Source organism: Chrysemys picta, chromosome 9 (assembly GCF_011386835.1).
Source record: "Chrysemys picta bellii isolate R12L10 chromosome 9, ASM1138683v2, whole genome shotgun sequence".
In the NCBI taxonomy this organism is placed as follows: domain Eukaryota; kingdom Metazoa; phylum Chordata; order Testudines; family Emydidae; genus Chrysemys; species Chrysemys picta.
The window spans coordinates 82,726,883-82,746,863 of NC_088799.1; the positions used below are offsets into that span (position 1 = coordinate 82,726,883).

At 45.7% G+C, this 19,981-nt stretch overlaps 2 protein-coding genes across 3 annotated transcripts in view; both read left to right on the forward strand.

Moving 5' to 3' along the window:
- Positions 1-19,981, forward strand: part of AMER1 (APC membrane recruitment protein 1) — a 57,568-nt gene that overhangs the window by 22,335 nt on the left and 15,252 nt on the right. The window lies entirely within an intron of this gene.
- Positions 5,273-19,981, forward strand: part of LOC135973533 (uncharacterized) — a 53,653-nt gene continuing 38,944 nt past the window's right edge. For both annotated transcript variants that reach the window (XR_010590424.1, XM_065557255.1), the window contains exon 1: positions 5,273-5,601. Coding sequence is in view for 1 of the 2 variants with exons in the window: in XM_065557255.1 (XP_065413327.1) it covers positions 5,526-5,601 (76 nt within the window). In the remaining variant the exon portion in view is untranslated. The remainder of the gene's footprint in view (positions 5,602-19,981) is intronic.

Below are 19,981 nucleotides of genomic sequence, written 5' to 3' on the forward strand. Positions count from 1 at the left end.
AATTGAGGCACAGAGACCAAATGACTTGCCAAAGGTCACATGGGAAGTCTGTGGCAGGGCAGGGAATTGAATTCAGATCTGCCCAGGTTACACCCTAACCACTGGACAATCCATCCTCTCGAAAGAATGACTATTGTGGATTGGTGACATGCCTCTCAAATGTCCCTCACTTCGGTCCCAAAGCTACCTACGTTCCATATAAAATTTGATTTTTATTGTTGAAAATTATTTACTTCAGAAATAGAGAATCATGACACTGAAGTTATGAAAGCGTTATTTACACCGAGGGAAGGTGTTTCACTGTATTTTACATTTCTTGCAAAAATAATTTGCTGTGTCCTTCATTCCGAGTCTTTGTCATGTGTTATGTTCACATTTGGGCCTTGGCTGGTGGAGTGGACAACAACAGTATGTAAGAAGTTGTACAGCCACTGCCTGTGCTGTATAGATTTTGTGGATAAACAGAGAGCTTCATTCCTATGTAGCCACAATATCTATACAGGACAGGTAACAGCCATTCAAAATTCTCACACCCTGCCCTGACAATGTGCCTCAGCCATGACTTGAAGGGACCACTTCTAGGGTTGGGAGCGGAGTTCAGTATCCATGGAACTATAAATATTTGACCTGTCTACTGAGACTGTCAACAAGGAAAACAACTCATTCTAATTGTGATGTGTCACTTGTCCACAAAGAACTGGTTTTTGACTCACTAACTCATTGCACATACATCCCTGAAGAGCTGTCAGATGGCAATAATGTTGCCAACCTCACCTGTTCAAACTCATGAGTCAGGTCCCCCAAAATAATGATATTTTTAAAATTAATATGATTTGAGTTCTTTTTGTTTGCTTTATGGTTTTTGAACCTTTAGGATTCATATTTTCAAGTGTTGCTTTGCAACTATAAGAGCTAGAAACAACCTATTTTGCTTCTTTTTCTTTTAAATGAAAGCTGAGAGCATAGCTTCTGACTTCCCCTCTGCCCGGTGGGTGCTCGCCCACCCCCTGCCCCTGCCCCTGCATTGCCCTTGTCCCACCACCTTTCCCCCAAGTCCCCTCCCCGCCCTGCCTCTTCTCCGCCTCCTCCCCTGAGCGTGCTGCGTCCCTGCTCCTCCCACTCCCTCCTGGAAAGTCCTAAGTGCTGCCAAACAGCTGGGAGGAGGAGGGGGTGGGGGAGTTTGGCTGCCGGTGGCATCTGTCAAGATCAAGCCCCATTGTGCTCGGTTTTGTATTTGAAGGCATGGCCCCTACACTAAAGAGCATATAGTTGTGGGCCGTGATCCTACAAACACTTATGTACATGCTTAACTTTACTACTGTGAGTAAATCAACAGTAAAGCATGTGTGTGTTAAGTGTTCGCAGAATTGGGGCTTTGGACATTAAAGATACCAGGAGGCAGATTTGTAAGAGGCAGGTTTGCTTTTGCATTAAAAATAACTAATAATATTTTGCATTTATATACAGCCCGCTTCATCCAAGGAATTCAAGCCACATTACAAACATTAATTAATTAAACCGTACTGCAATCATGTGAGGTAGATACTCTGGCAAATTGAGGTTACATGATTTGCCTAAAGTCACACCATAATCCCTTGTGGTCGTGACAGAGTCAAGAACAGAATCTAGGTGTCCCAACTCCAGTTTTCTCTGAACTAACCACTAGTGGACCCCATATCCTCTTTTGATGAAACTCTCCCTCTAGCCCCACAGCTGTTGTACTTGCATTCCACCCCAGCAGTGGCAGTATTTCAGCGGTGCTCTGTGTCTGAAGCTTATGAAGCACTTTGAGGTCTTTTGAAATGAAAAGCACTTTCATAGATTCATAGATTCTAGGACTGGAAGGGACCTCGAGAGGTCATCAAGGCCAGTCCCCTGCCCGCATGGCAGGACCAAATACTGTCTAGACCATCCCTGATAGACATTTATCTAACCTACTCTTAAATGTCTCCAGAGATGGAGATTCCACAACCTCCCTAGGCAATTTATTCCAGTGTTTAATCACCCTGACAGTTAGGAACTTTTTCCTAATGTCCAACCTAGACCTCCCTTGCTGCAGTTTAAGTCCATTGCTTCTTGTTCTATCCTTAGAGGCTAAGGTGAACAAGTTTTCTCCTTCCTCCTTATGACACCCTTTTAGATACCTGAAAACTGCTATCATGTCCCCTTTCAGTCTTCTCTTTTCCAAACTAAACAAACCCAATTCTTTCAGCCTTCCTTCATAGGTCATGTTCTCAAGACCTTTAATCATTCTTGTTGCTCTTCTCTGGACCCTTTCCAATTTCTCCACATCTTTCTTGAAATGCGGTGCCCAGAACTGGACACAATACTCCAGCTGAGGCCTAACCAGAGCAGAGTAGAGCAGAAGAATGATTTCTCGTGTCTTGCTCACAACACACCTGTTAATACATCCCAGAATCATGTTTGCTTTTTTTGCAACAGCATCACACTGTTGACTCATATTTAGCTTGTGGTCCACTATAACCCCTAGATCCCTTTCTGCCGTACTCCTTCCTAGACAGTCTCTTCCCATTCTGTATGTGTGAAACTGATTTTTTCTTCCTAAGTGGAGCACTTTGCATTTGTCTTTGTTAAACTTTATCCTGTTTACCTCAGACCATTTCTCCAATTTGTCCAGATCATTTTGAATTATGACCCTGTCCTCCAAAGCAGTTGCAATCCCTCCCAGTTTGGTATCATCCGCAAACTTAATAAGCGTACTTTCTATGCCAATATCTAAGTCATTAATGAAGATATTGAACAGAGCCGGTCCCAAAACAGACCCCTGCGGAACCCCACTCGTTATGCCTTTCCAGCAGGATTGGGAACCATTGATAACAACTCTCTGAATACGGTTATCCAGCCACTTATGCACCCATCTTATAGTAGCTCCATCTAAATTGTATTTGCCTAGTTTAACGATAAGAATATCATGCGAGACCGTATCAAATGCCTTACTAAAGTCTAGGTATACCACATCCACAGCTTCTCCTTTATCTACAAGACTCGTTATCCTATCAAAGAAAGCTATCAGATTGGTTTGACATGATTTGTTCTTTACAAATCCATGCTGGTTGTTCCCTAGCACCTTACCACCTTCCAAGTGTTTGCAGATGATTTCCTTAATTACTTGCTCCATTATCTTCCCTGGCACAGAAGTTAAGCTAACTGGTCTGTAGTTTCCTGGGTTGTTTTTATTTCCCTTTTTATAGATGGGCACTATATTTGCCCTTTTCCAGTCTTCTGGAATCTCTCCCGTCTCCCATGATTTTCCAAAGATAATAGCTAGAGCAGGCCTGCACAACTCGTAAAGTGGCGAGGGCCATATTACTCCAAAGAAAACAGCTAAGGGCCAAACCCCCCGGGCCCCGCCGAACCCCCCCCCCAGCACCACCGAATCCCCCCCAAGCAACACCCAGCCACCCCCGAAACACAACACCCCCTCCCAGCGCTGCCCACCCCACAGAAACAACACCCCCCCCCGCGCTGCCTGCCCCGTGGAAAAAAACCCTCCTTACCCAGCGTCACCCTGCTGAAACAGCAGTATTGAACCTTGGTAATATGTTATAGCTGGCCCCTAAGGTAGTATAATCAAGGTAAAAGAAAAATGTCTTTTTGCTAGAAGTAAAATAAGATCTTCCCCCCACTTTGTAATCAATTGCCCTGTTGAATGAATGAGGTGTGAATGAAGAAGGCGTGGAAGGTAGCACCTCCAGACAGCTGCAACCCTTGGAGAGGGGATGGGAGCCAGACCAGATCAGTAGAACAGGTCAGCCACCGACTCGCTGCTCGCCTCCTCAGCCCCACACCGCCCCGGCTCACCCACTCAGTCCCCCTCCCCCACCGCCGGCTCACCTGCCCCCCCGCCACTGCCCGCCCGCTCGTCTCCTCAGCCCCCCACCCCTCCAGCTTGCCTACTCACCCCCCGCGGGCCACACAGTGAGCCCACGCGGGCCGCATGTGGCCCCCGGGCCGCATGTTGTGCAGGCCTGAGCTAGAGGCTCAGATACCTCCTCTATTAGCTCCTTGAGTATTCTAGGATGCATTTCATCAGGCCCTGGTGACTTGCAGGAATCTAACTTTTCTAAGTGATTTTTAACTTGTTCTTTTTTATTTTATCTGCTAAACCTACCCCCTTCCCATTAGCATTCACTATGTTAGGCATTCCTTCAGACTTCTCGGTGAAGACTGAAACAAATAAGTCATTAAGCATCTCTGCCATTTTCAAGTTTCCTGTTACTGTTTCTCCCTCTTCACTAAGCAGTGGGCCTACCCTGTCTTTGGTCTTCCTCTTGCTTCTAATGTATTGATAAAAAGTCTTCTTGTTTCCCTTTATTCCTGTAGCTAGTTTGAGCTCATTTTGTGCCTTTGCCTTTCTAATCTTGCCCCTGCATTCCTGTGTTGTTTGCCTGTATTCATCCTTTGTAATCTGTTCTAGTTTCCATTTTTTATGTGACTCCTTTTTATTCTTTAGATCATGCAACATCTCGTGGTTAAGCCAAGGTGGTCTTTTGCCACATTTTCTATCTTTCCTAACCAGCGGAATAGCTTGCTCTTGGGCCCTTAATAGTGTCCCTTTGAAAAACTGCCAACTCTCCTCAGTTGTTTTTTCCCTCAGTCTTGATTCCCATGGGACCTTACCTATCAGCTCTCTGCCTTCCTGAAATCCATTGTCTCTATTTTGCTGTTCTCCCTCCTACCTTTCCTTAGAATTGCAAACTCTATGATTTCATGATCACTTTCACCCAAGCTGCCTTCTACTTTTAAATTCTCAAGGAGTTCCTCCCTATTTGTTAAAATCAAGTCTAGAACAGCTTTCCCCCAGTAGCTTTTTCAACCTTCTGAAATAAAAAGTTGTCTGCAATGCAGTCCAAGAATTTGTTGGCTAGTCTGTGCCCCGCTGTGTTATTTTCCCAACATATATCCGGATAGTTGAAGTCCCCCATCACCACCAAATCTTGGGCTTTGGCTCAGGGGCAGCTGGAGTAAGGACACCTAGGGTCTCCTGTTGACTCTCTCCCCAGATCCTGGTGGTGGGGCAGTAGGCAAACACACCCTTGTATAGTGCTGCTTTAAATCACCCGGCACCGAACACCACACTGTCTGCTGGGCTTTAAAAGGAGTCCGCAGAAACACTCGCCTAGGGCAGCGAATTCGCGTGACAGGAGAGAGAACTATCTAGATTTTATTCATTAGCATGTAGCCCCATCACTCTGAGCAAGGTGCCTCTAGCCGGGTGCCGGGTACCAGATCCCTTCCCCCCTCCCTGCCACCGAACTCCGCTGATTGCCGATCCAGCTCCCAGGGAGCTCACTCCGCGGCAGCCCGGTCCCGGGGGGATCGGGAAGGGAAGTCGGAGCGGGGAGGAAGAGCTGAGCCGGCTCGGCTGGCCCCTCCTTAGCCGCGCGTCACTGGCTCTCCAGCCTGTCACTTGCACGGCGGCCCTGCCCCCGGCTGTAGTGTGGGGAGGGGCGGGCGAGAGGCCGAGGCCCCGGGTGCTCGGCGCGGGGGGAAGAGCGCGGACAATGCACAGGCTGGGAACTTCCTGCCGCGGCGGGTGCGCTGCCCGGGGGAGAGGCGAGGGAGCCCGGCCGGCGCTCGGTAAGTGGGGCGCGCTCGCAGCACCAGCAGGAGGAGCCTGGGCTGCACCTTCCTCCTGCAGTCATGTCGCCGGGCTGCATGTGGAGCGGAGCGGGGGGCTGTGTCCGTCCGTCCGTCTGTCCCTCCCTCCCGCTGGGCGTGCTGGCAAGCCGGCCGGCCGCTCCCGGGGCGATGCACCGGACGCTGCCTGTGGCCCTCACGCTCAGGTGTCCGAGCGAGCGATTTGCTGGCTCTTTTGTGTGAGCGCACGGCTACGGTGGGCTGGGGCAGGCCCGGCGCTCTGTCTGCTGGGCTAATTTGGGGGGGCGTGGGGGGAGGCTGCTTGTGCAGCAGCCCCACTTTGCAGGGGCTGCAGAGCCAGCTGTCTCAGGGATGCAGGGAGGGCTCGCTCTCCCCTTCCCCCCCCCCCCCTTTGTAGGCCCGGAGCTGTGCAGCTTTGTTGTGGTTGATTTGTTGGAGCAGCTGGTGTCTCACACCCCTGCTGCCGTCTCTGCACCAGCACCAACACACTGGGTGCTTGTATCTGCTCTGTTTATTTTCACGTGTAATCCCTCTTCCCGGGGGGGAAATCAACAGAATCAGGGAGACCAGTGGGTGGTCTCTGCCTGTCCCCAGATAGATCTGGCTCAGTGGGTATCTCTGCATGGTGTCATCAAAATGAGGAGTACAGTACTCACTGTTAATGTGAGAGATGGTTTATTGTCCTCTGCTTTGTAAACTTTGCATTTCTCAAGAGTTTCCCCTATTGAAATAAAACCAGCGATGATCAGAGTTCTAGTTCCCTCTCCCCTTCAGTGCCCCTCCCCACGCACAAGGCTCAAACCAGTTGACCCCTGAGCGCTCTAAATTGCTGGTATTTGATATGTAAGGGTGGAACACAGAAGCTTTGTGTCTTCAGCTACTGAGAAATCTAAATCACTGATGGCTTCCTGCTTCTCTAAACATCTACCTCCCTGTTTAACGTGGTAACAAGATTATCTTTCAGTTTGTCATTGTGTGTGTGTGTGTGTGTGAATAGAAGTTATTTTACTGAGGCTGGCTTACTAAAAATAATACATTAAAATGCTTTACCTGTGGCATTAATTAAAACAAACTCCCTTAAAGCAAATCAACTCCTTCACCGCTAATGCTGTTCGTTGTATTTTGCTTAGCTTGGACCATGTGAAGAGATGTGTCTAGTTCTCATGTGCTAGCACAACGTAGCAAAATTTGACAAACCCCATAGGGAGATGTTTACGTGAACGTCAAACAAAAATGCATTTGAATTTTTTAAAATAACTTGAATAATTTTTTGCTCCCAAAATTCCTGGGTGTTGCATGTAGGGGGATTATGGGGATGGATGGGAAGCTCTTTTAGACTTTGTCAGGGTTCTGAGAATCACATTAGCGGTTCTGACTTGTTATTGAAAAGGAAACTGTGTTTGAGGCTATAGGTTTCAAGTTTGAGCTTTACTGGGACTGTTATTTCTTTCAGTTGAATGGAGCCCATAGATACTGCACATCTTTGCTGGTCATCATCTGACCCAGTCGTTCACAGAACCCATTGTAAACAGAAGGCTGCTTGTGCAATACTTTCAACTTTTGCACCGAAGAGATTTGACTGTAAATGGCTTTGCTTGTCCTAAGCCAAATTTCTTATTGCTCCCCTTTTAATGCCAACGTAGAAGATTAGGGCAGGTAAAAGGCCTTGCTGAAAGTCTGGTGGGTAGGAAAAAAAATTGCAATAAGTTGTGTTGTTGCAGTCAAACCTGCCACCAAACTTCTTTGGGACATATCCCTCATCAGACCTCTCAATTGGTGCTTCAGACTGGCATACAACACTGAATTCAGACCCAAATAGCATTCAGTCCAGCAGAAACCCACTGTCCACAACAACAGGTATATAGAACTTTTAAACAAATTGCAGAGCAAAACCACTGCATATTAACTGAATAACTGAATCTTGCATCCAGCTTCCCTTGTTTATCCTGTTTTTATACCTGATAAGTTATGGACTTAATCATATTCTTAAAGCCTGTCTGTCACCATTTTAGTCTGAGTAAGCTTTGAAATATTTAAGTCATTGGTATTTGAATTTCTGTTTATTATTAAAGGGACCCAAGTAGCACATTTCGGATCCAATCGTCCCCAGTGTTGGGTCTTTAGATCTGTGGTTTTTGTTGGAAACGTATCATTTTCTTGCTCTTATTGTAGTAATTATTTCCTGACTTTTTTTCTTTGTGTAAATGAGTAAAACGCTTGCCAGATATGAGGGAAGGAGAGAGAGTTGTCAGATTTAAGTTGGTCTCCTGCTTAATAGCAAAGAACACAAACAAAGCTGTACATACACGGTTTTAAATAGGGAGAGGCAGAGGAATGCATATGTAGGCGGAATCTGCTTTCTAATTCTGTAGCAGACTAATGGAGGCGCTGGGAATTCTCCAGGAGGAGCTGTTATTTTTACACCCTGCTTGCAAAAATATTCAGGTTTTTTTTTTAAGTGCGACTTCTGTAGTAATTTGCTTACTATCAATTCTTGTAGCTGTGATCATAATGAGCTAAGCATGCGTGAGGAGCACATCTGACTTATTCTTGAGGTTTGGCTGAGCTGTTTTCTTCAGATGGTTCTTTCATTCTTCCACTACTTTGTTCCATTGGTGCATGGATGTTCTCCTTTCACCTTCACCCAGGTGGTGGGTGTCATGGTAGACAGATAAAATCAGTTGCGGGGATGGGCATCCTTTTTGGCTGCCTCTGAAAGTAAATAAAGTTGTTCCATGTTAAAGTTCCTTTGCATGACACTTTACTAGGTCAGCACTCAGCTTGCTTTTCCCTCCACACCAGGTTTTTTTAACTCGCATTCCATCCTCTGAATGTGTTTCTCTTTCAGGGTAGGTCTATACTTACCTCCAGGTCCGGCGGTAAGCAATTGATCTTCTGGGATCGATTTATCGCGTCTTGTCTAGGAGTACTGGCATCTCCTCTCGCCGTCGACGCCGGTACTCCTGCTCGGCGAGAGGAGTACGCGGCATCGACGGAGGAGCCTGCCTGCCGCGTCCAGACCCGCGGTAAGTTTGAACTAAGGTACTTCGACTTCAGCTATGTTATTCACGTAGCTGAAGTTGCGTATTTTAGTTCGAAGTGGGGGGTTAGTGTTGACCAGGCCTCAGAGTAGCTCAGAGCTGGAGCAGGAATGTCATTGATGGCCAGATCATGCCCGCTTCCCAGCACCTTATTCCTCTACACGTCAGTGTCAGTTTGCTCCAATTCCATCTTTCCTGTGCTCAAACACTGTGAAACATGAAATAGTTGGGTTTTTTTGAAAGGGGAGGGAGAGACTCTTAAGTGAGAAACAGAAGTTGGTGACAAAAGCGAATTTAGAGCTTGGAAAGTTGCTGGATTGACAGCTGTGTTGATTGACTTCCTCTGTTTACACATTAGACACAATGGGAAGAAAACTGTACTACAACCCCACCCAAGGACTTACCTCCCACTTGTAGGGCTGCCTCCCAGGGATCTGAGAGGAGTTAAGTTTCCCTGTTGATTCAATCTTTGGCCTCCCTGCTAGACTTGGTGCCAGACAAAGATGCAGATAGTGATGGTGGCTTTTGATAAGGATGCCTGTTCCCTGGGAGTTGGACAGAAACTCACCAACTCAAAAAGAAGAACAGGAGTACTTGTGGCACCTTAGAGACTAACAAATTTATTAGAGCATAAGCTTTCGTGGACTACAGCCCACTTCTTCGGATGCATATAGAATGGAACATATATTGAGGAGATATATATACACACATACAGAGAGCATAAACAGGTGGGAGTTGTCTTACCAACTCTGAGAGGCCAATTAATTAAGAGGAAAAAAAAAAAAACTTTTTTGAAGTGATAGTCAAGCTAGCCCAGTACAGACAGTTTGATAATAAGTGTGAGAATTCTTACAAGGGGAGATAGAGTCAATGTTTGTAATGGCTCAGCCATTCCCAGTCCTTATTCAAACCGGAGTTGATTGTGTCTAGTTTGCATATCAATTCTAGCTCAGCAGTCTCTCTTTGGAGTCTGTTTTTGAAGTTTTTCTGTTGTAATATAGCCACCCGCAGGTCTGTCACTGAATGACCAGACAGGTTAAAGTGTTCTCCCACTGGTTTTTGAGTATTTTGATTCCTGATGTCAGATTTGTGTCCATTAATTCTTTTGCGTAGAGACTGTCCGGTTTGGCCAATGTACATGGCAGAGGGGCATTGCTGGCACATGATGGCATATATCACATTGGTAGATGTGCAGGTGAACGAGCCCCTGATGGTATGGCTGATGTGATTAGGTCCTATGATGATGTCACTTGAATAGATATGTGGACAGAGTTGGCATCAGGGTTTGTTACAAGGATAGGTCCTGGGTTAGTGGTTTTGTTCAGTGATGTGTGGTTGCTGGTGAGTATTTGCTTTAGGTTGGGGGGTTGTCTGTAAGCGAGGACAGGTCTGTCTCCCAAGATCTGTGAGAGTAAAGGATCATCTTTCAGGATAGGTTGTAGATCTCTGATGATGCGCTGGAGAGGTTTTAGTTGGGGGCTGAAGGTGACAGCTAGTGGTGTTCTGTTATTTTCTTTGTTGGGCCTGTCTTGTAGGAGGTGACTTCTGGGTACTCGTCTGGCTCTGTCAATCTGTTTTTTCACTTCAGCAGGTGGGTATTGTAGTTTTAAGAATGCTTGATAGAGATCTTGTAGGTGCTTGTCTCTATCCGAGGGATTGGAGCAAATACGGTTATATCTTAGAGCTTGGCTGTAGACAATGGATCGTGTGGTGTGTCCTGGATGGAAGCTGGAGGCATGTAGGTAAGTGTAGCGGTCAGTAGGTTTCCGGTATAGGGTGGTATTGATGTGACCATCGCTTATTAGCACAGTAGTGTCCAGGAAATGGACCGCTTGTGTGGATTGATCTAGGCTGAGGTTGATGGTGGGATGGAAATTATTGAAATCATGGTGAAATTCCTCAAGGGCTTCTTTTCCATGGGTCCAGATGATGAAGATGTCATCAATGTAGCGCAAGTAGAGTAGGGGCGTTAGGGGACGAGAGCTAAGGAAGCGTTGTTCTAAGTCAGCCATAAAAATGTTGGCATATTGTGGGGCCATGCGGGTACCCATAGCAGTGCCGCTGACTTGAAGGTATATATTGTCCCCAAGACATTCACCCATTGGTCACTACACCTTGGTTCTAACTACTTTCCATCACAACCAAAATCTGGGCTGAATCCATGAGCTAGAGTGAAAGGTTCTCAAGTATCAGGGGGGTAGCCGTGTTAGTCTGTATCTACAAAAACAAAAAGGAGTCTGGTGGCACCTTAAAGACTAACAGATTTATTTGGGCATAAGCTTTCGTGAGTAAAAACCTCACTTCTTGGTTCTGTGTCCCACTCCTTAAGCCATCCAGTCCATTCTTCCTGTCCCAGTGCAGATTTATTTTTAACACACTCTGTGAGGTGGGGAAAACAGTACAGATAAGTTTAGTGGACCTTCTTAAAGTGACCATGTATCTCAGTTTTAACTGGAACAGTCCTAGTTCTTCACAAGATGTCTTGGAGTCCCAGGACCTTCTTTGAGACATCTGTTATATCACATTTTTATCAATCAAAATGCTTGTTTTTATAATGACAAAATGTCTGTCCAAAAAGTACGCTTAGGATTCTGGTGAGCAAGGTCTGTCTAACTACAATTGTAGTACTGCTGTGTAACTCTACCACTATAGATTAAAGAAGTACACCCTCCCCTCCCATGTGAACATAGTTATACCAGTGTAAAGGTGCTCTATCCAGGTATAACTTACTCCTGTAAGGAAAGCGGAATAAGGGCTGGTCTACACTGGGGGGGGGATCGATCTAAGATACTTCGACTTCAGCTACGCTAGTCACGTAGCTGAAGTTGCGTATCTTAGATCGATTTACCTTCGGTCCTCGCGACGCGGGATCGACGGCCGCGGCTCCCCCGTCGACTCCGCTACCGCCGCTCGCTCCGGTGGCGTTCCGGAGTCGACGGGGAGCGCATTCGGGGATCGATATATTGCATCTTAACGAGACGCAATATATCGATCCCCGATAAATCGATCGCTACCCGCCGATACGGCGGATAGTCTGGACGTACCCTAAGCTGTACTAGTATAAGGCACATTTATACAGGTATAGTTCTGTCCACAGTAGAAGTTGTATTGGGATAATAATTTCAGTGATGATAATTATACTGGTATAAAACTTCAGTTTAGACCAGGCCTCAGTGCTGACACTTTTAAAACTTTCCTGGTGGATATTCTGTTATGGAAGGTCACTCTGACTGCAGCTTTCCAACAGGACACTCTTTAATGGTGTGATGGTTTCAGAGTTTTTGTTAACAAAGGTAATTTATGACAGCTTATTTTGGGACCATGGCAGCGTATTTTAGAATTTTCATATCTGCTGGTATCAGCAACTACGACGTTTTTTTCTAAAGCAAAGTACTAATGTTATGAGTAGGTCAGTACTGTTTTCTACAAAATGCTGTTTCTTTGCCAGCAGGGTCAGCAAAACAGTGTGTGAAATGGAACTTGTACGTGTGACTTATTGGGGGGAGGGGGGGTAATGACTTTTTTTTGTTTGTCTCTGCAACAGGGTTATGTAGAGCACCTAATTGAATCTCTCGCACCTCCCCCCCCCCCCCCCCCCACCATGCAATACACTAGTTTAAATTATTTGGCGTGAACTCCAGAAGTACATTGCACTGACGCTTCCTTTCCAACTTTGCCTCCCGCCCCTCCGCCTGTTCCTACTTGTCACATCCCAGTGTAGTACAATCAGTCCAGTATACCCGTTTGTTTTGCCTCCCTGTTTCTAGTGTGCTGCAGGCATTTGCACTGAAGGTGCATAACAGGCTTCGTAGAAGTTTAGGGTGTCGGGGAGGGAGATGAGTCTTTTGGCTCTCAGAAGAGGGTGCATTTCCTATATCTTTTTCCCTTAGGGTGGGGTGAAGGTCATTTAAAACAAAATGTGGGTAAAGGGTTTTAATTCCTCATTTTCACCACCTCCACAAAAAATCTGGACTGCTAGCAGCAGTCCCACTAAATCCCACTCAGATATTTGGCAATGCACCCAGAGCAATAGAGGAACACAGATGTTTCTGCTAAAATGCTCAGCAGTGAAATAGTTTACAATGTTAAAAACAACGAGGAGTCCGGTGGCACCTTAAAGACTAACAGATTTATTTGGGCATAAGCTTTCGTGGATAAAAAAGTCTTCAGATGTATGGAGAAGTGGGTTTTTTACCCACGAAAGCTTATGCCCAAATAAATCTGTTAGTCTGTATCCACAAAAACAAGAGGAGTCTGGTGGCATCTTAAAGACTAACGCGGCTACCCCTCTGATACTTTTTACGATATTGACATTTCCGTGTATCCTCATTAGGCTTCAGAGTAACATTCCAAATGGGAACATTTCATGGCTCTTCAGACGACCAGTGCAGGCTGTTTGCAGGCCCAAGCAGATGTCACTGCATCAGATTACATCTGGGCTAGAAACACTTTTTAAAATGAGAACTGGAGCAACAGTTGTGTCTGTTTGTGGCTGCATAGTCCTATTACTAGGGCCCTACCAAATTCACGGCCATGAAAAAAGCGTCACGGGCCATGAAATCTGGTCTCCCCCTGTGAAATCTGGTCTTTTGTGTGCTGTTATCTTATACTATACAGACTTCACAGGGAAGACCCACATTTCTCAAATTGGGGGTCCTGACCCAAAAGGGAGTTGCGGGGGGGATCACAAAGTTATTTTAGGGGAGGTCACGGTATTGCCACCCTTACTTCTGCGCTGCCTTCTGAACTGGCTGGCTGGAGAGTAATGGTTGCTGGTCTGGCGCCCTGCTCTGAAGGCAGTGTCCCACCAGCAGCAGTGCAGAAGTAAGGGTGGCAATACCATACCATGCCACCCTTACTTCTGTGCTGCTGCCTTCAGAGCTGGGTGGCTGGAGGGTGGCAGCTGCTGACTGAGGGCCCAGCTCTGCAGGCAGCAGCACAGAAGTAAGGGTGGCAATACCATATCATTCCATCCTCACTTCTGTGTTGCTGCTGGCAGTGGCTCTGCCTTCAGCGCTGGGCTCCTGGCCAGCAGACGCCACTCTCCAGCTGCTCAGCTCTGAAGGCAGTGATGCTGCCAGCAGCAGCGCAGAAGTAAGGGTAGCAGTGCTGCAACTCCCTTTCCCCCTCACACACAATAGCCTTGCGCACCCCTCCCCCCCGAAAAAAACCCTCCTTTTTGGGTCAGGACCTAAGTTCCCTCTAAGCTGCGCAGCTGGGTGGCCACCCAGCAGGCTCTCAAATGCCATGCACTTCAGGTGTCCCTCCCCCCACTGCCGTGCTGCTCCTGCTCTCTGCCTTGGAGCTGCTCCTGGGAGCATCCTGCTTGCTGTGCTGAGGGAGGGGGTGCTGATGTCAGGGTGTCCCTCTCCCCCGGCCCCTGTATCCCATCTCCACCGAGCGCGGGGGGAGGAGGGGGTCACACAACAGGGTTCAGGACTACATGGCTCAGGACGGAGGGAGCTTGCTGGCAGCTGCTGCTGTGTGTGAACATGGGGATCTATTTAAAAGGGCAGCATACTTAAAGTGGTGGGCAGAGTACTTAAAGGGGCAATGCGTGTGTCTCACTTGCACACACTGTGTGTCTCTGTCACAGAAATACACACTCTTTGACACTTGCTTCCCAACACATACTTGTATCAAGAAGTAACAACAATAATGCTTCTTTCAAAGTGTGTTATTTTAGGTTTTTAGACTGGTCTATGCATTTCATAATTTTAATTTTTCTCTTACATTTAAATTTAATTCTGTGAGTTCTAAAATGCCTAACCTGTCCTGACTGGAGTAATTATCCCTATAGTAACTTTTAAAAAATATATATTATATCTAGGTTTTTGGTTTCTACTGGTGGCGCACATTCGCACATTACCTCGATATCGTGCACATAACAAATTCATTCCGCACATGGATGGAAAAAATTAGAGAGAACATTGACTCAAGACCCCCTGCTATTACAACACAATGAAATTTCAGATTTAAATAGCTGAAATCGGGAAATTTACGATTTAAAAAATCCTATGACCCTGAAATTGATCGAAATGGACCGTGAATATGGCCCTACATATTATGCATAGGGACTGGGGAGATTTATTTTAGCAGTATAAGGCCTCCTCTACACATAGCCCCCTAACCAAAATAGTTAAACTGTGAGAGTTTGTGTGGAGTTTTTTTTTTTTTTTTTTTTTAAACTAACAGTTATACGAGTAGAATCTCTAGTGTGGACGCAATAATATTGGTATAACTGTGCTTATTCTGGTACAGTTTATTTCTCTGTACAGTAGGGGATTTGTACCTCTTTAACTATACAGTGTATATATAGTTAAAGTGGTGTAGGCAAGGCTGTAGTAGAATTACCACTGGGCTGTCTGGTGCTGTTATATTTGCTACATTCCAGACATTGTTGGTTCCTATTCATAGCTATAAATATTGTCTCAACTGTTGATTTACCTTTGCTAAGCTGCTTGCAAAGAGAAAATACTGCTGTGTGAAACTACATCTTGAGTGAAACAATGCCTCTGATGATAACAGATAATCTGATAGCATATTGCTTGCAATCTCTCTTGGAAGTTTTGCATGAGTTCTCTGCTGCTAACTGCCTTACATTGTGAGTTTTATTTCCTCAGTGTTCCCACTAAGGAAACACCCAGCTCCTCCCCAGGGAATAGAAAAAAAAAATAGGAATTTCATTCTTGCATTCAAGTAAAACCCAAATGTTGCCTAGGATGCCCAGCACAATAAGTGCCTGAAAGTGCTGGGTTCTGTTTTAAATATTTGACATGAACCCTAGGGCAGTTCTTAGACTTTGTAAAGCTTTAAAGCCATGTGGAAGCTTGTATTTAAAAAATAATGTCGAAGTAGGAGATATGTCACTGGGTGTGTTTATTTTTTTTTTTATCCCTAATTATATAGATTTTTGTTTTAAACAAACAGAACTGCCTGAGCACTAGCAGTAGATGTGTTCCTGGCTCCCAGATCTGTACTCTCAGGATCTCCTGTGTTCAATTCCTGACTCTGCTACCAAATCCCTCCCTCCCTCTGTGGCTTGTGGCAAGTCTCTTAATTCACCACCTTCCCTTTGTAATGTGGGAGTGATGGTACTCTGCTGGCTGGCAGCTGTGAGAATTAATTGGTCGTGGTGTGATTGTGAATCCTAGCTTATCCTAAGCTCCCATTGGTTTCAGTGTGAGTCCCAAGTACAGTGGGAATGCAGGATCTGGCCCTGACAACATAAAGCTCTGTATACTATCTACTGCATAGAATGACTGCATTTAGCCTCCAGTTTAACTTGTTTGCAGAGAAATAGCACAGGGTAAAACAAACTGTGGCAGTCTGGAGTAAATACCATCTGCACCCACTGATTAGTTTTCTTTGATTAACTGAAAATAATCTCTGATGCAACACAAGGTGTCAGTCCACGTGAAACAGAGGGACTCAACAAGGTGATTACACACATGGCTATTAATGGAATAAAATGTCCCTAAATCCAGAGGTGATATTTTCCCAAGTCTGTAGAATGCAGAATGGGGGAGTTTTTTGTTAGCCTTTAAACACCATGGCTAACAGAGTCAACAGTGGATTTTCTTTAAACTTTTTTGTCAAAACATTAAGGGGCCAGCATGATCCTCTGCAAATGATTTGGGCAAAAGTCATTTGCATTTTGCCACCATACGTAGATGAAGGTGTGTAACTCCATAGAAAGATCCACTGACTAGCAAGATTCTCTGCTGTAGTTAGGAGCGTCTGTGTAATAGCTTTCTCTTCTTGCCAGCATGATTAGAAAAATCTGTCTCACAGCGAAATCGAGGCCAGGCTGCATGCAATGTGAACACTGTTTTCCCCTATCTATATAGACAAAGAAGGAAAGTTGCTGTAGCACCGGGAAGTTGTCAGTTGTGCAGGTATGTGATTCTCTGACACAAGTCTTGGAATACGATGCCGCAGCGTGGAGATGTATCTGTTTTTAGTTTTTAAGCACTGTGGGTTAGGGCCTGTCTCTGACTGTAGTCTTGCCCACTGGGGCCCTGATCTTGTTTGGAGATTCTGGGTGTGTCTGTACAGGAAAAAACCTTGGAAAATTAGTACCCACCATTTACTGCAGACAGGATTTGGATGTTCTCCCATTGTGATATGTAAACCTGCCGTGTATAATGATGTAGACTAGGAGCTATCTTTTTTTTTTTTTTTTTTTTTTAAACCATCTCATACACTGTTGCCATCAGTTCAGCTTCCCCAGTAGTAGCAATGTGGTATTGCTACTGTAGACAGTGCTGCAGATAGCTGCTGATGTCCTAACCACTGGGTTGTATAATTGTATACTGGTGGAGCATAATGATATATTTAAAATGCTGGTGGCTGACTGAGTTTATCTTACTGAGAGCAGGAAGAATGGCTAGGGTTCTGGCCTAGGACATGGGGAGACTTTGGCAAGTCCCTTAGCCTTGCTGTGCCTCAGTTCCCCATATGTAAAATGGGGATAATAATGCTTCCCTACCTCAAGGGGTGTTCTGAGCTTACATACATTAAAGATTGTGAAGTGCTTTGACATCTACTGATGAAAAGCACTATGTTAGTAATAGGTGCTGTGTATTATTCTAGGACAGACAAAATCTAGGCCCCCCCAAAAAAAGCCTAATGTAGCTGAGATGCAGTCTCATCCCATCATGGCTTCTAACCTTGTTCTCTTTCCTTACGGATACTTTTTTTTGCCCCTGGCAACCATATTTCTGGTTTAGTTCTGTGGTTACAGAGTGGGTATACATTGTTATCAGTGCTGATTTTGAGCCAGGGTGAGCTTTAAAATGTTTTTCCTGGTGGGGGTTTTTTTGTTTGTTTTTGTACTACATTTTTGCAGTGGAAGTGCTTTTTAAATTTTTTTCCCCCCCACTGTTGTTCTATTACTATGCCGTTTGCAACAACAGGCATCTCCCTGCTGCGGGACCAGCACTTTGTGCTAACAGTATTGCCGTCCCCAGTGATGCATCTTCAGTAGCGGGCGAAAAAAAAACGTGTGTTCTTCAGTCGAGGTAGCCTCAACATGAAGAAAATTCCTAGTGAAGATGGAGCTCATCTTTAACTCAGCCTGCTCTAGGGGAAGCTGGGATTTACCTTGGCCTGCTAATCTGTGTGAAAACTACAAACTGCCTTGTCTTCACTAGGAGGATTTTACTTTGTTTTAGTTAACCTGAGTTAACTAAATGCAAGTTGGAAAAGCATCTTTTTAGGCCTCAAAAAACAAGAGACCGAACCAAAAGTAATCATGGGATTGGCTTAATAATGAGATTTTTTCCCCTTTTTATATATATATATAAAAAAAAGGGAGTGCTTTTTATTTGCCTTTTGAGCCATAAGGGGTCACTCGGGTCATCTTTCAAGATTTTTTTCCCCACAACCATGAGGTCTACGATCTCTCTCTTTATTTATATTTTAAGTGAAAGCTGAGATTTGCACATAATGGCAGATTCCAGGGACCGGGGCTTTAAGAAAAACACAAAGGCCATGTCGACAGGACAAAATTATATCGATTTAATTTATGTTGGCATACAGCCACCATAGTTATTAAATCGCTTGTGTGTGCGCACACTTGGCTCCTTGTGTCAGCGGAGTGTATCCTCACCAGCAGCGCTTGTATCGATTGTATTGTCTGTCTGTGGGGATTTTGGGATGGCTCCTGAAGGCCAGTAAGCAGTGTCTGCACTGACATTGCACTGACCTAATTACATCATCAGTGACACTACGCCGCTCGGGGAGCGGGTGTTACTAAATCAGCATAGGGAGGCACTTACATTGACAGCCAAATTTAAGTGAAGACACTTCCACAGCTATGTTAACACAAGACAGTTTATGTAGTGTATACCAGGTCTAAGTAAAATCATTATCAAAACTGGTTTAGGTGGACACTCTTTTAGTAGCAATGGGCTGCCAAGGCATTCAAGCATCCATATCCAGATTAGATTTACAACCTATGTAAGGCTGAGTTGGTGTCTGGATTGAGATTAGATGGTGTATAACCTTGTAAATGGCTTTCATGAGATTTCAACTGCATCCCCACCTGATGTGGAAAATAGGTCCCTTCATGCTTTGGAACTGACCTGGCATCAGAATTGTAGAGGTGGCTTCGCTAACTGAAAATCAAATGGGTTGGGATTTGAGATCCAGTCTTGACCCATCTTTAACTGTTAAGGAGAGCGGAAACTGAGCAGGGCCCTTTCCTATAGAAGCTATACAGTGCAAGGCATAGCCCTGTTGCCTTGATCATTTGCCACCTTTAGAGCAGAGCCTTCAAACTAGGCATTGATTGTGCTTTATATATGTGTTTCTCCCCCAGACCGCTAGAGAGAGAATTTCTTGTAGACTGCCCATGTTCCATGGTTGCCTTAGCTAGGAACAAAACTTCCTGTAGTGTCTATCTCCTGCTGGAGTTAGGAGAACTGCTAAAGTAATTGCAAAGCAACCACCTCAGTGTGATGGGGATTTGGGAGTGTGCGTGGGAGGAAGCAGCATGTTCTGACAAGGTGCAACCTTTGGAAAGTCTCTCTGAAGCCTTGTCTACATTGGCAAGTTTCTGCACAGTAAAGCAGCTTTCTGCATTGTAACTCCCAAGGAGTACACACTGCCATGCCAGTTAGTGCACAGAAACTGCACAATTGCAGTGCTGTAAAAAAACCACCCCGGTAAGAGGTGTACAGCTTTCTGCACCGGGGCTACAGCGCCGTGGTGCCAGTGTAGATACCCTGGTTGATTATAGCGCTGTGATTGGCCTCCAGGAGGTGTCCCACAATGCCTGTTCTTGCCTCTCTGGTCATCGGTTTGAACACTACTGCCCTGCCCTCAGGTGACCAACCGTGAGGCGCCCTCCCCCTCCCTCAAATTCCTTGGGAATTTTGAAAGTCCCCTTCCTGTTTGCTCGGTGATTCTGCTCGGTGATTCGTGCAGTGGTCTCAGCGCATCTTTCCAGGTGACCATGCCTGCTCCACGCACCAGGCGACCCCCCCACATGGAGCAATGCTGAGCTGCTGGACCTCATCAGCATTTGGGGAGAGGAGGCTGTCCAGTCTCAGCTGCGCTCCAGCTGTAGGAGTTATAATACCTACGGACAGATTTCATGATGCATAATAGAAAGGGGCCATGACCGGGACACACTGCAGTGCAGGGTAAAAGTGAAGGAGCTGCAGAATGCCTACCACAAGGCGTGGGAGGCAAATCGCTGCTCCGGTGCTGTGCCCACGAGCTGCCGGTTCTAGAAAGAGCTGTATGCAGTACTAGGTGGCGACCCCACCTCTACTGCAAAGCCCACTGTGGATACTTCGGTGGCTCACATA